The following is a 15,567-nucleotide window of genomic DNA, read 5'->3' on the forward strand; positions in this document are numbered from 1 at the left end:
ACATTGGTACCGGGAAGTACTTAGCCACTTGGAGTGAGTAAGATGTATCCCTGCCTCTACCACTTCTGGAGGCTTTGTGGTGAAGGTGACATATTGTTTCTTCTTTTTTTTTTTTAAGATTTTTTTTTTTTTTAAACGTTTATTTATTTTTGAGACAGAGAGAGACAGAGCATGAACGGGGGAGGGGCAGAGAGAGAGGGAGACACAGAATCCGAAGTAGGCTCCAGGCTCTGAGCCATCAACCCAGAGCCCGACGCGGGGCTCGAACTCACGGACCGCGAGATCGTGACCTGAGCTGAAGTCGGATGCCCAACCGACTGAGCCACCCAGGCGCCCCTAAGATTTTATTTTTAAGGAATCTCTGCACCCAACATGGGACTTGAACTCACAATCCCGAGATCAAGAGTCATGTGCTTTACCAACTGAGCCAGTCTGGCACCCCTGTTTCTTCTTTAAATGTTTGGTAGAATTTACTGCTTATGCCATCTGAACTTGGAGAGTTGTGGGGAGAGATTTTTATTTATTTATTTATTTATTTTTTTAACGTATATTTATTTTTGAGACAGGGAGAGACAGCATGAACGGGGGAGGGTCAGAGAGAGAGGGAGACACAGAATCCAAAACAGGCTCCAGGCTCTGAGCTGTCAGCACAGAGCCCAACGTGGGGCTCAAACTCACAGACTGCGAGACCATGACCTGAGCCGAAGTCGGATGCTTAACCGACTGAGCCACCCAGGTGCCCCATGAGATTTTTAATTTTTTGTGGGGAGAGATTTTTAACTACTAGCCCAATTTTTTTTTTTTTTTTTTTTTTTTTTTTTTTTTTTTTTTTTTTTTACTTTTTATAGATCTCTTCAGATTTTATTTTTCTTCTTCAGTCAGTTTCAGAAACCCATATCTTTCTGGGAATTATCCGTTTCATCTAATTGTCTGCTTTGTTGGTGAGCAGTTGGTTTGGACTCTCCTGTAGTTCTCTTAAATTCTCTGAGGCCAACCTTGCTGTCTTCCTTTTCATTCCTAAATTTACTTACTTGTGTCTTCTCTTTTTCTTGGTCTGTCTCGCTCAGGAGTCAGCAGATGACAGCTCACAGGACAAAACCCCTGGCAGCCTGTTTTTTATGGTCTCTGAGCTAAAAATGGTCTTTTTATTTTTAAAATGTTAGAAAAACAAAATAACAAACAACAACAAAAAAAAAACAAGAATATTGGCAGAAACCACATATGGCCACAAAGACTAGAATATTTACTCTCTGGCCCTTTATAGAAAAAGTTTGTTGGTCTCCAATCTAGCTAAAAGTTTGTTAAATTTGATGTTTTCAAAGAACCAATCATTGTTTGAATTGATTGTTTCTGTTGCTTTTCTTTTCTCTGTCTCCTTCTATTTCTGCTCTGATCTTTATTATTTTTTTCTTACTTTTGGTTTAGTTTTCTCTTTTTTATTGTTGTTTCTTAAGAAATCAATCTTTGTTGGTACAGGTGTGGCTTTTGCCGTATTGCTATATCATGTTTTCATTCAGCTCAGAATATTTTCTAATTGTGATTTCTTCTGCAACTGTTGGCTGTTCAGAAGTAAATTGTTCATTTCCACACATTGGTAGTAGATTTCCCAAATACCCTCCTGTTTTTGGTTTCTGACTTAACTTCACTGTGGTCAGAGAACAGGTTTCATATGCTCTTAATGCTTTCACATTTGTGGTCCCTGCTGCGTAGACGAGCCTGCGCTGGTGGGTTGAGTGCTGGTTGATGGCACTGCCTCCCTTCTCTCTGCGGGTGGCCTGGCCTGTCCAGCCGTCCTGTCCGGTGCCCACAGTGAGTGTCTGAATTTCCAGCTTTTGCTGTTGAGTTGTCCCTTTCTTTCTTCAGGTCTGTGCTTTTTATTTCTTCTTCCTCTGTGGCCAGCACGCAAGTGCATTTATGACCTTTACTTCTTTTTGATGGCGGCCCTCTGTCCGCGTGTAGCCTCCTCCCCGTCTCCAGGCATCCGCCGAAGGTCTGTCCGTCTCTCTGGCTTCAGTTTGTGTGGGATCTTCCGCCCTCCCACGTTTAGTCGCTCTGTGTCGGAACCTGATGTCTGTGTCTTGCAAGTAGCACGTCAGTAGATCTTCTTTCTGTGTGTGTGTGTGTGTGTGTGTGTGTGTGTGTGTGTGTGTGTGTGTTTAATCCAATCTGACAGTGTTTAGTTTTGGTTAAAGAATTGAGTTTTTTCACATTTGTTGTTTATTTGGCTGTGTGTGCTCATGCGTTCCCCGTTTACTTTCGGCCTCACGTCTCTTTTGTTCACATCTTCTGTCCTTGCTGCTTCCACCTATTTTATTGAACAGATATTTTCCAGTGCACTGCTTAAAATTACTGATTTTTAACTCTTTGAGTTATTTTCTTAATGGTTGCTTTCTGGGAGTCTTACCATGTGTTGTTTTGTCTGCCTGGTGACCCTCGTGTGCTGGCTGCTGTGTTTTAGCACCTGTGCAGTCTGAGGCCTTGCCTCAGATGAGAGTCCTCCCTCAGAGACTCCCCCTCACTTCCTCCGGGTGCCTGGGGCCCTGTGGCCATTGTCCCTCGAGCCCCTGTCGCCTTGGGGAGACAGCAGCTGCGGCCTGAGCTGGCAAGTGCTGTGGGTGAGCAGCACCCACTCCCTCCCTGACACTGAGCAGCCCTGGGCTCCCGGTTCCCTCCTCTCAGACTTTCCCCTCCTCTCAGACTTTCCTTAGGCTCATTGATGCCTCCAGGGCAGAAATGCTGGTGTTTTCCTGTTCACACCCCTGCCTGGATTTGGACCCAGTACCCCGAGTGCTTCTCGTTAACTCTCTATTGCTATTAAGACTTTTAAGATATTTACACAGCTTTCTTAGCTGAACAGAGCAGGATTATTTGTGTGCCAAAGGCTAGTGTGTCATTTCTGCGGGTGGAACCTGGAGGCCTCTTGACTGGGGTCAAGACCCTGTCCTGGCACACATGAGCAAGTTGCAAACCATGAGCAGGAAATTTCTCCATAAGTCAGAATGTTTGGCAGAAACACACAGGTAGCTAACATTTGATAATTCCTTGACCCTGTACTTTGCAAGCAGGGTTTCAACCTGTTAGTCAGTCTGCTCTGTCTCCTCCCCTTCTTCGGGGAGCCTCCTGAGCGCATGACCACGTAACTTCTGTCTTTGAGTCTGAAAGCCAAGCATAAAGACACTTAACAAAAACACACACACACACAAATTGACCTTGCTTTCTGCCGTAGAGGGAGATCTTCTTGTGGCTGGTGGCAACTTTGATTTGCAGGCAGCACGTCCCATCCTTGGCTTCTGTCCGCCTCTATCTCTTGCCTGACCATGGCCCTGGCCATCCCCAGGAGCCCATAGCCATACTCTCCCGGGGCCATTCTCACTCAGAAGCTACTTAATTTGAAGCTCCAGGTTTCTTTGAACTACAAAATTCTTTGACTAGATGAGCTTGTTTCTACCTAATATTATTGTGGTCAGAAAGGAAACAGCATTTCATTCTGAATTAATGTTATTTTTATAATACATCAAAATCCTTTGCCCTAGGCTGCTGAGAATGTTGCTTCTTAACTGGGCATCATTGTGGAACTTCAGCCAGTCTGGGGACCTTGCACACTCTCAGGCAAACATGTGTGGAGGTTTCTGAGCCCTCCCTCCTGTGCACTGTGGGGTCAGGACTGTGTATCCACCCCTTAGGCTCCTCTCCTTTGCATCTCAAATACCAGCTGACTTTTGTTAAAACCAGCTCCTAGTGTTGGGCACCAGCTGTGAACTCTGTGGACCTTGACCAGAACGGGGCCTTTTGCAGGACATGAAAAGTGGTGCAGATCATGGCCACCAGCAGAAACACATCTGAGCTTGTTTATTAAAATAGCACATGGCTTTTTTTGTGTAATAAAGACCTTTTCATTCATCCCATCAGCAAGTTTTTCTTCTTTCAAAATGGTCTCGGGAGAACAAGGAGCTTCTCTGTGACTTACAGGCCAGTGTGTGCTCTGAAATCATGGGGTACCTGTCGTGTTGCTTGGTTTTGGGGCTTCTTTGCTCCTTGCATTTCTCCTGGAATTTCTAAGCTAATTGTCAGTGGTTGTGTTAGCTGTCTTCAGTATTCTGTATACTTGCAGGGGCTGACTTTATTCAGACACCCTGGGGGTGATTCTAGTTCAGGAAGTGGTAGAAACTTACTTTAGAATGTTCTTGAGAGACAGGAATTTCTGGGCAGTTTTGGTTTTAGTGAATATTGGTTTCTCAGTTAATCCCATGTTCAAATTTTAACCCTGGCATGTAATTGCTGTGAGACCTTGGGTGAAATACATAGCCTTTCCAAGCCTTGTTTTCGTTGGCTACAAAACAGGGATAATTTTAGCTGTCCTGCCTTCAACTATACAAGATTGTAATTAAAAAAAAAAAAAAGTATATGTGAGCGTTTTGTAACCAATGAAGTAATCGAAAATATAATTCAGTCTTGAGCAGACATTTCATTTGTTCTACAAGTATTTCTGTAGGCCAACTTCTAGAAAGTTGGGCTGGTCCAACTTCTAGAAAGGCATACAAGATGCCCCTTCCCAGTGGTGCAGGGCCTGTGTCTTAGGGATGTGTATCCTCAGATTGCTGGACGAGGCCAAGTGCCCTCTGGAGTACTTGCACACGGCAGTGTGCGAGCCATCGTGGGGACTGCCAGCATCTCCCTGCCAACTAACAGGGTTCCTGGTCCCATGGGTAGCATCTGCATTGCCTGTTCCCGGCTCTTGCCCATTTTGCTGTTGGCTTTTCTATCTGTTTCTTTCTTGTTTGTGGGTTATGTGAGTTTAAACTGTGTTCTTTGCCTCAGGATGATGTCATGATGCCTCAGAGGGTGAGACTGCAACTGGAAGCTGCTGCCCAACACCCGACAAGTGTAAGTCTAGGCATCTGCCCCTGGTGCATGTGCGTCCTGTGTCTGTTCCCAATGCGTGTGAGTCCTGGCATCTGTCCTTACGTGTGAGTCCTGATGTCTGTCCCTAACACGGGTGAGTCCTGGCGTGTGTCCCTGATGTGTATGAGTCTTGGCATCTGTCCCTGATGAGTGTGAATCCTGACGTCTGTCCCTGAATGTGAGTCCTGGCATCTGTCCTGAATGTGAGACCTGGTGTCTGTCCCTGAGTGTGTCTTGTGTCTGTCCTTAAGTGTGAGTCCTCTGCCTGTCCCTGAGTGTGAGTCCTACCTCTGTCTCCGACATGTGTGAGCCCTGTGTTTGTCCCCGAGTGTGAGTCCTGCGTCTGTCTGTGAGTTGTTGTCCACTTTGATGAAAGTGATGTCGCGGCTGTTTGCATTAAGGCTCTTCTTTAGGCTAGGACTGCCCCATCAGAGCATGAGCAGTGGCTCTTAGATCTCTAGACACTCAAGGCTGTTTTCCTGCGCACACAGGGCTTCTCAGTTTGGTTTTATTTTCATGAGCATTTCTGACGCCATGTGTAAAAGCACACACTGTGTCAGCAGTTTACAGGGTTATTCTTACTACCTAGAAGTCCTCAGACTACAGTTCTCAACTTCAGAAGGGCTTCCCAGTTGTCCTCCATGAGCCAGGACCGTCTTCCTGGGTACCCGTGGGGTGAGGGCCTCATTTCCTGACCGGAAGCCCTGTGTAGGGGAGGTGTCACCTGCCCATGTGGACCTGAAGGGCATCACAGACCCAGGGGCACTTGCCTCTGTATAGCTCCAGCCTGGTGGCTGATCCCAGAGCCTACGTCTGACCCTAGCACCCACTGCTTAAACGTCTGTGCCGAAGTTTTAGTGAAAATGTCTGAATTACTGTGATGATCACTGATTTTAGAAATCGTCAAACAGAAGGGTCTGCAGGACTGCTTAAACCAGCTTCCGTGCCGTCTACCCAGTGGGCGGCCTCCCTCCTGCCCCCGACTCCAGGTTCTGCTCCCTCTGCCACAGTGCTGGATCGGCGCCTGCACTGAAGCTTCTCCAGCATCACGGGCACACGACGAGCCCCCAGGGATCTGATTCTGGGCATCACGTGGGGCCTGAGCTCGGCATTTCTCATAGGCTCTGGGTGCCGGAGGGCTCAGGCTGTCCCCAGGCCATCCCCAGGCCGTGTGTAGGGCAGGGCAGGGCTCAGCAAGCCATCCTCAGCAAACCTGCACAGTGTGAGGGACTGTGAGAGGCTCAAAAGTGCACAAGATAAAATTTTCCAAGGAGCTTGAACAACTTTTGTGCATCCAGATGAATAAATTCTCTTCCAGCAGTTCTTTGTTTTGGAGCTTTGAATTCAGTGCACGGACTTTCTGCTTCTAAAGAAATTCAGCACCCTGTGCTTCCGTCTCTAGCTGCCCAGCCCCACACATGACTCTGTGACTCAGGGTCTTAGGCTGCAGGCACCTGGTCTGCCCTGTAAACACGTGTGCATGCTCCCCTCAAGGGGCTCTCACTCAGCTTGATGCTGAAGATCCTCAGTCCCTGAAGTGTAACTGCACTTACATTGCTTAAAATGACATTTTTAATGTAAACATGTCCTTGAAATATACCTGGAAGAAGATAAAAAATGGCCTCTCAGCTGCATCTTGAGAAGCTACTACAGTGCTCCTCAGGCTGGAAGCTTCCAGAAGGTGGGATGCATGGGAGGTTTGAAAGTGCCCAGTTGCACTCCTTCATTGAGAAGTGACCTCTCGGCTGGCATAGTGTCTTGGGGGCCACTGTGCGTCCTGGGGTCCTGACGGCAGGGGTGTGATGTCACTGGCTGGTGAAACCAGGCAGGCAGGGAGCCAGCACCCACAGCTTCCTCATGACGGCTCCCTGCTTGAATGGGGCCAGCCATGTCCTCCAGGAAGTCAGCTGGTCGCAGGTCTGAGTCACGGCTGCAAAACCCCTTCCTGGCAGCACACAGGTGATGTTTGAGGAACTGTAGGGTTAGGCTCCCAAGTGGGCACAAAACGGACCATGACAGACGGGAGGTTGCTTGTGGCCAGTGCTGCCTACATCCGAGCCAGACCCCAGAGCACAAAGTAAGTGGGAGACAGTGCAGTGTTTGAGGGCGTGAAAGCCAGGGTGTGCAAGGCACACCTTCGTAGGTGCTGTGGGGCTTGCCCACGGCTCTGCAGCATTCACCAGATCCTGACAGGAGACAGGGGTCGGCCAAGTGTTAGAACCACGGCTATGTACAAATACAGATTTCGTAGCAATCAGCTACCACAGCCCCCAGGAGATGCTTGCTAAAAGTTTACACAGACTCTTGAATCTCTGATGCTTTCTAGCTGGAAATGAACAGATGTCAGAAAGATGCTCTGACATACAGTGTCGACAGGTTACGGCTTCTTCTGAAAGCCCCTGGGGGTGGTGGCCCAGCACTCATCCCTCGCCCCTCAGCAAGCATCCTGTGAGGCTAATGGCAGGTGCTTGTGCCGTGGCGGGCAGCCGTCCTGAGATGCCACATCTCTTAGAGTGATGCTCACGTGGCAGGGGTTTAAAATATGCTCTGCATTAAGACTTCTGAAGAGTTTGTCACCAGTGTTGATGACTTAGAGAGTGAGATTTGTTCTCCATACTGCATAAATCAAACACATTTTGCTTCGTTAATGGAATGGTTTTGGGTGGTTCTTCACGCATAGGTGCAAATGGATTGCCAAGTCTCGGGACACATAAGGAATTTGGGGAAAATGCACACTGTCATTTTGTCTTAATTAAAACATTAGTTTGCGTTTTTGTAGGTTTTATAAAGTTCTAGGTTAGAGTTTTCCTTGTTAACCTCATAAATTTACTCGATGTTGTGTTCCCACGTTCAGGAGAAGCTGCTTGCTCCTGCTGCGTGTCTATCCCAGCTACAAGGAGAGGCTAAGTGGCGGGAGTGGTTGCTCCTGTGTGGAGTGTAGACCGGGATGCCATACTCTTGTTGCCCCAGAGCAAAATCAGCAGAGTTGTTGCTGTGGGGCTGATTTTTGTGTTTTTTTTTTTTAAGTTTATTGATTTTGAAAGAGCAACTGGGGGAGGGGCAGAGAGGGAGAGAGAGAAAATCCCAAGCAGGCTCCTTGCTGACAGTGTGGAGCCTGATGTGGCAGAGCGGTTGGACAGCTACCTCCATTCTGCATCCAGTAACCTTCTTTACTTTCTGACCTTTTTTCCCAGCCAAACTGCTGGATCTGAGACACCCCCATATAAGCTCAGAAAGTTTCAAGAGCGTTTGTAGGGACCACACTCCAGGATCCCCTGCCATCTGCCCCGTTGGCAGCACATGCTCTCAGAGGAACCGGCCGACACCTCTCCAGAGCCTTACTCTAGCGGCTACTCTTAGGTGTGTGGCAGGAGGCAGTGCATCCCCAAAGCCAGCACACGCCCTTGGGTTCATTCAGCCTGTCCTTACTGAGCACCGCCTGCATACAGGGCATTGTGCTAGGCTCCTGTCACAGCGGCTCTGCCCCAGGGCATGTGAGTCTCGCAGCACGTGGAACATTGAGCATATGTTGTACTCGGTCACCGGAGACGTCTCGCGCCAGCCCTCCTGCTTTGGAGGCGGGGGGTGGCTCAGGAGAAGAGCTTGGTGTCACGCTACAGACACGTCTTCAGGAAGAAAAGGTTTCCCGTGGTTTCTGCTCTGTGGGCCAGGCCACTTTGTTTTCAGAAAGTGTTAAGGCACACAGAAGTACCCTCCTCTTCATCTATAGGTGCTCTCACCACGGAAGGTAGATGTCACCTCACCCGCCCTCTTTCTCCATGTGAGACTCCACCCCACTTGGCTCTAGCCTTCATCAGAAGCCAGCATCTGGGCAAAGGGCTCACCGTGGAAGCAGCGTGAGCACCCGCGAGCCCACAAGAGCCTCGTCCGGCTGGACACAAGCACTGGGAGCGGGCTGCTATGCACCTGGCCCGTTTGTCACCCCTAGCAGCTGCTCAGGACGCAGCAGGCGTGGGGCGTGGGTCTGTGGCATCTGTGTGTGGAAGTTAAGCCCCTGTATCCATGTGTGAGCACAACTCTGAAACAAGATTTCTACTTCACAGCTTTATTTAAATTATTATTTTGAGAGAGAAAGAGGGAGAACATGATGGGGGGAAGTGCAGGGAGAGAGGGAGAGAGAGAATCCCAAGCAGGCTCTGTGCTGTAAGCATGGGGCCCAACTTGGGGCTCAAACCCACAAACTGATCAGAACCTGAGCTGAAACCAGGAGCCAGACGCTTAACTGACTGAGCCATCCAGGTGCCTCTCTACCTCACAGCTTTGGATCATTTTCCCTTTTTTCTCCCAGAATCTTTTCTGCTCAACAATCAGATGCAAAGCCAGTCTTGACAAGACCAGAAAATAGATACAATAGACACAGAAGTACATCTGGGTCAGATCAGGCCCTGGGGAGTCAGGAGCTGTTCTAACACACCTGTCTTCAGTGCATGGTTCTAGAAGGAGGGGACAGGCTCTGTGGGAAGTATGGGAAAAGCACATGCACCTGTGGCCAAGGGTGTTTTATCCCCGTTAGAAAATGGACAAGAGACATCTTACCAAAGAGGATAGACGGGAGCACATAAGCCACAGAAAGAGGGTCAGCCATCAGGAAACAAGGTTAGAACGGTGATGAGGGTCACCGCAGACCCGTTGGAAGGGCTGAAACCGAAGCCACGGCCACGCCAGAGGCCGGTGAGGATGTGAGAGCACTTGGTCACTCACACACAGCTGGTGAAGCCATTGTGGAAAACAGTTTGACACTTTCTTAGCAAATTAAACATGCAAATACCGTACAACCTGGCAGTCATACTCATGGGCATTTACCCCAGAGAAATGAGGACATGTTCGCACAAAAACCTGTACGTGAATGTTCGTCGCAGAATGCTAGTAACAGCCCACATGTCCCATAGTGTCTGTACTGTGCAGTGTTTTTCAGCCAAACAAGGAAAAACTGTTGTTGCACACAACAGCCTGGACGAGTCTCCAGAAAATTAAGGAGCGGAACATAAGCCAGTCACAAAAGGCTACACACTGTGTGATTCTGTTGATTAAACGTCCTTGGAAAGACAGAATTACAGCATTGGAATAACAGATCAGCACTGCCACTCACAGAGAGGGGGTGTGGCTGTGAAGCTGCAAGCGTTCCCTTTGCTGGTGGTAACTTGCAGTGGTTTTTCAAGATGTTACTGTTGGAGGCACTGTGTAAAAGATACACAGGATCTCTCCCAATTATTGCTACTACCTGTGAATCTACTGTTTTCTCAAAAAAAGTTTTAAAAAGCCCATCAGCAAAAAATGGCAAGCAAGCAAAAACTTTCTCAAAGCTCTTCATTAGCACTTATGCATTAATATAAATTAATCACTCTGCATAAGTACTATAGAGAGCAAGATGTAAGAAATTCAAATATCGTGGTGGAACTTTGGCTAATTTCTTAATAAGGAGGCTGATATGGGTCTCAGCAACCACTGTAAGGTGGAGAGAGCAGAGTCTGGGGCCAGCCTTTAGCACCCTTACAGGAGCTCTTTGAGCCTCAGCAAGGGGCGGGCCCTGTGCTGCCCAACGTCCTCCCTTGAAGGGGGCTCCCTCCTGCAGTGCCAGACTCAGATGCCTTTAGTGGGGACCAGCCTCTTCCCACAACTGACTCTGACTCTGGAGGACTGGACCCTTCACACAGCAGTCATAGACCTATTTCAACATCCTGCAGGCAGACACTGAAACAGAAGTGCAGATGGTGTCCCTAGGTTTCAAGCTCTGTTGGAGGGGCGAACCGGGGCTGCTGGGGGCCAGGGGTGCAGAAGCAGGGATGTACACAGGGAGTCATGTTGTCCCCCAGAGGAGGCAGGGCCAGGCTTCGAGGACCAAGGGTAGGAGGAGTGGTAAGAAAATGGTACATTATGGGAAGGGTGTTGCACTGCAGAACGAGGATTCCTTCTGGGATGGGGAGGGCCTGTCTGCTGGTACCCTTGGACTCTTGTTTATTGAGAGGTTACTGCCTTCGGGAGGCTGAGTCCCGAACATTATAGAGAAATGGGACCGTTTGGATTTCCTGCCCAGGAAGCTGCAGCAGAACCTTCTCATGTCTGCTGCAGTTCTGGCTCAAGAAGAAGTTACTGGAAGCACCTGGATGTCCGACCTTGTGTACAGGTCATTGCAACTTGAACGCATTAAGGGGGAAGGGTTATCTGTGACAGTTCTAACCCAGAGTAGTTTATCGGGTGCTGCTGGAACTGTCTGGTGTGGGGTCCGCCCGGAACTCTGCACTGAGTGGGTGCCTTCCCTCTCCCCTTTACTCCCAGAAGTTTTCCCCGATCTAGTGTGGGGTCTCAGTTCCCTGCTGGCTGTGCACGCTTCCACCAGGTGAGACATGTAGACAGGCGTGTGCGCACGCGAGCTCACAGTGACTTTGTTAAGTTCTGTTTTGTTTCACAGATTGTAGGTTGCCAGGTGAGGAGAGACCCTCCCAACTCCACTGAGCGATACACAAGGTGGATCAACCAGCTAGCGCCAGACCAGCTTCTCACTCAGGTACTCCTGCCCTCGTCTGGGAGCCCACCCGTGTTTGCCCACCTCCTGAGTGTGGCCTGGCAGACACACACTGGAGACATTGGAGAGGGGGACAGTGATTCAGAGGAGCCTGGCCTGGGAGGGAGCTGGAGCCAGCTGGCAGGTCTGAAGGCCTGGCTGGAGCCTGGGGAGGGTGCAGGTGCAGCCCAGCCACACAGGCCCAGGTGGACAGGGCGGGAGGGGGGCAGGGATGGGGCCAGGCTGTGGGAGGGAAGAGGCATCCAGGAAAGGCCATCCCCAAGGCAGGGTGCACTGGAGCAGGGCAGTCTGAGGGAGAGAGTGTCTGGGTGGCCCAGAAAGAGAGGAGGCAGGAACAGGTACTCCGGTCCCAGCTTTGGGTCTGCCAGATGCTGGAATCACTGGGTTTTGCTTTTAAATACTGTTTCCTCACACACACACACACACACACACACACACACACACACACACACAGAAGGTGCTTTTGCTTTTAGATTTTCTTGTCACATTTTGAGAACATTCCATGAATGGATATTTACAGACACCAGTGGTTAAAGGCCCAGAGAAGCTAATTTGTGTTTTAGTTGCTCCTAAAGCTGAACAGGCAGGAGAAGGAGCCAGTGTTTGGGTCCTGTGTGGCCTGCATGCTCCACTCAAGTGATGCGGGGGCCTGGAGGCAGGAGCTCACGGATGTTTAGGTGCCGGCAGAGGCTTGGCGGTGGGCTGGGGGCAGTGGAGTCCACACTGTGTGTCTGGAGGCTTCCTGGCTGGAACGGAGAGTGTCCCCTCGCATGTGGAGTGTGCAGGGACTGCTGTTCCGAGCCTGGCAGTGCACATGGCCTTCTCCCCTCCAGCTGGTAAGGGCCTAAGGGCGTGGCACAGCTCGAAGCAGCAAAAGTCCATGATGCAGAGTCGCTGAAACCATGGAGGTCTGGTTGCAGACTTACAGGGTGTGTAAGCATCACTACACGTGTGGAGAAGCAGCAGGAGGTCTGTGGTCCCTGCTGCCACGCTTGGCCTGGTCCTTCCCTCCACAGAGAGGGGCCGGGCCTGCAGGGCTCACAATTCTGGGAGGTGCTGCCTTTTTACAGACATGTTGTCAGGATACCCACTTGGGTTTGCTTTTTTTTTTTTTTCTCAACTAACTCTGAAGAGCTAGCAAGGGCTTTCCTGTTCCTAACTGGGGATTAAAATGTCATATTCAACGTGAAAGCTTCTGGCCTCCAGTCAACCCAGAACTCCCCCCAATTTGGGGCACCCAGAGGCTCCTTGCACAGGGCCAGGCTCGGCCTGGCACCAGCAAGGGGTCTCTGGAAATACCCCCCTCACTCCCGAATATTGGTGCACTGGCAGCTGAGTGTGCCGTCACCCCAGTGGGAGAGACTACTGACACTCCTGTGTCTGCCTGTGTGTGACTTTCTGGTAGAATGTGAGTCAGGCAGGAACTATGTAGCTAAACACCGAGGGTATGATTTAAACGCAGTGGGCACATTTTCAGCCGGAAATTCGAGTTCTGATTGGAGGGCTAAGAAGACTTAAGTATTAGACATCATAGAAATAACTAAGAGTCCTCTTAAGTAGTGTTTTTCTTTACCAAGTTAGGGGAGATTAAAGTCTGAGGTTTCTCAAGACAAACTGAAAGAAGCTATGTGTTCTCTGAACCGTTTCTCAGATCCTGCTCATCATGTAAACTGACCCACGTGTGAGGTGGGAGCCGCATGATTTGGTATTTGGTGCTCGCTTTACGCCTTCGGCGAGGTGCTGCTCCCAAGGGACCTGCCTCTCCTGACTCAGGGAGATCAAAGGGGGGGCCAGACCAGACCCCACTGTGCCCCGAGGCCATGCCCGGGGCCCTGGTCCTGCCCAGGCCTCCCACCAGTCCACCTGGCAAGGCTAAGTGACAGCAGCCTTGGGCCGATTTGGAAGATGGGGGGGGGGGGGTGGCGGTTAGGGGTGCTCTCCTGTCCTGGGGCGGCTGGTTCCCAGCTGTTCCTTTTTCATGTGAGCAGCATCAACAGCAAGACCGTTAGACTCACTTGGCTTGTGCAAAAAGACCACGTTTCACTTACTCATCTACCTCAGTGTGTCTTTCCCGTGAAAGCGTGTCTGTCCTTCATGGCACAATGAATTGACCCAATTCTAATCAATTAGCATTCACGAAACTTAAAAACATAATTTGAAACAGACTAACCTGTACTGTTTTTCTTCATTTTCTCATTTAAAAGGAGCATCACCAACCCGTGTCCGCAGTACAGATCCATGTAAACTGGCAACTTTCAACATGTTAGAGAAGTTAGCGAGTTCTCTAAAACATACTGCTAGGGTGAAAGGAAACTTTTTACTAATGTCTGTTTCTATTAAACCCAGAAGCCACAGATTTTGGATTTAACATTAAAGTTTATTCTTGTTGCTATGTGGGTGTTACAGTGTCAGAATACTGGAACATTTGTTATCTGTGTAAAGATAGTCTTCCAACAAATTAGAAATAAGGATAATAAACCACAGGAATCTGGAAATGAGTCACACAAAACTCTGCTCTGTTTCTCTGAGAAGAATTCATATCACTTCCTGGTAAGATACCACTAATGAGGTCTGTGAATTTCATTAGATGGTTCATTTTCTTTAACTCACAGGCTTTTCCTTTCTAAATAAAAACTAATCTCGTTTTAAGTCTATAATCCTTAGTTTTGTCTTAAACGTTTGAGTACCAACAGCATCTAAAAGGATCAGTCTGTACATATAGGTTCCTCGTGGGCCTCTCTTGAGGTTAGACTCTACTCAGGACAAAGGATGGCCAGAGCCCTTGGTGTTTTGTTTCCGTGTGTATGCTCCCGGAGGCACACTGGAATAGGTTTTTGCCTTTTAAGACCTACATGGGATTTATTTTTGCAAAGTGCACTTGGCGTTGGTGGCAAAACAAGGGAAGAAACCAAAAGCAAACCCCCAGGTCCCCGGAATAGCAGCATCCGAGCCTCACCTGGAAACCCCTTCTTTTGACAAAATTCTAAGAAACTGGACTATCTGATTTTTCAGTCGGTGACACATCAGAACCAGAAGAAAGGGTGACAGCTTGACAGTGAAGGAGACATAATCGAAAAGGAATCCGAGAGTGAGAGCCAGGAGCTCCTGGGACCTCCTCACTGCAGCTGCGCTTCCCCGGAATGCCGCCCCCTCCCCTTGCCTGAGTGCGCGCCTTCCCCGGGCGCCGCCCCCTCCCCTTGCCTGTCGTCCTCGTCCCGTGACCTGTGCGCGCCTCCCCCTCGCCTTACCTGTGTGCGCCCCGCCCCCCTCACCTGTGGTCGTTCGGTACCGGTCCTGGTGCGCTCTCTGTCCGCCGGGGATTCCGCGGATGGAAGGGGGCCTGGGCGGGGGCCGGGGGCTCTGCGTGGACAGCCAGGTGCGGGACGCTGCCCGGCCGCGGCCGCACACCTGCCTCTCGGGGCCTTGTGCGGCTCAGGTGTCCAGTCCGCTCGGCCACCCGCTGGTGCGCGCACCTCGCGCGCCCTCTGCCGGGGCCTGTGCCTGAGCTTCAACTACGCGCAGTGACCTAACCCGCAGAGTATGTTAGGCCTCTTGGATCTGTTGCATTTGGTTCCAAGAATTCTAAATTTGTTGCGGGCCTGCCTCGGGAATTTTCTGTACCTCATTCAATCACAGCCTGTTCCAGGCGTAAGTAATCAAAGAAGCAATTGTTACTTAAATTGAAGCCAGCGCGCCACTCATGACCAGTTAGACCAGGGACTGGCTCAGGGGGCCAGATCTGTTCTGCTGCCCCTTTTTGTAAGTGAAGTTTTGTGGGCACACCACCATGCCCACGGTTGTGGCTGTTTCATAAACGGCAGTGCTTAGTACCTGTGACACAGAGCTAGGCCGGAGAAGCCTGGAAGTTAGTATCTGGCACTTTACAGGGAAGGCTTGCCTACCTCGGGTTCGGCAGCAGTGTGGTTAATTTGCCGGCACCTGGCTGTAACGTGGCGTTGGTCAGCCTTCTCTGTGCCGGCAAGTGGCCTGAGACGCTAAGGAACCTCTCAGGGACTCAGCCCTGGGGCAGGTGGTAGCGTTAGCACCACTTCTCACAAGGGGGCTTGAGGCCTGACAGCGTGGGCAGGGCCGGGCATGCTGGCTTGTTTTCACCACCTTGG

The 15,567-nt window shown here is 50.0% G+C and overlaps 1 protein-coding gene across 12 annotated transcripts in view; it reads left to right on the forward strand.

Annotated features, from left to right (window-relative positions):
- Window positions 1-15,567, forward strand: part of B3GNTL1 (UDP-GlcNAc:betaGal beta-1,3-N-acetylglucosaminyltransferase like 1) — a 93,023-nt gene that overhangs the window by 38,516 nt on the left and 38,940 nt on the right. For 10 of the 12 annotated variants that reach the window (XR_008418599.1, XR_008418600.1, XR_008418601.1 and 7 more), the window contains 2 exons: window positions 4,819-4,884; window positions 11,333-11,428. Coding sequence is in view for 3 of the 12 variants with exons in the window: in XM_053892423.1 (XP_053748398.1) it covers window positions 4,819-4,884; window positions 11,333-11,428 (162 nt within the window). In the remaining 9 variants the exon portion in view is untranslated. Of the gene's footprint in view, window positions 1-1,714; window positions 1,810-4,818; window positions 4,885-11,332; window positions 11,429-15,567 lie in introns of those variants that run through there. The other 2 variants (XR_008418605.1, XR_008418604.1) reach the window with 2 other exon arrangements.

Source organism: Panthera pardus, unplaced genomic scaffold (assembly GCF_024362965.1).
Source record: "Panthera pardus isolate Hobbes unplaced genomic scaffold, ASM2436296v1 HiC_scaffold_3, whole genome shotgun sequence".
Classification (NCBI taxonomy): Eukaryota; Metazoa; Chordata; class Mammalia; order Carnivora; family Felidae; genus Panthera; species Panthera pardus.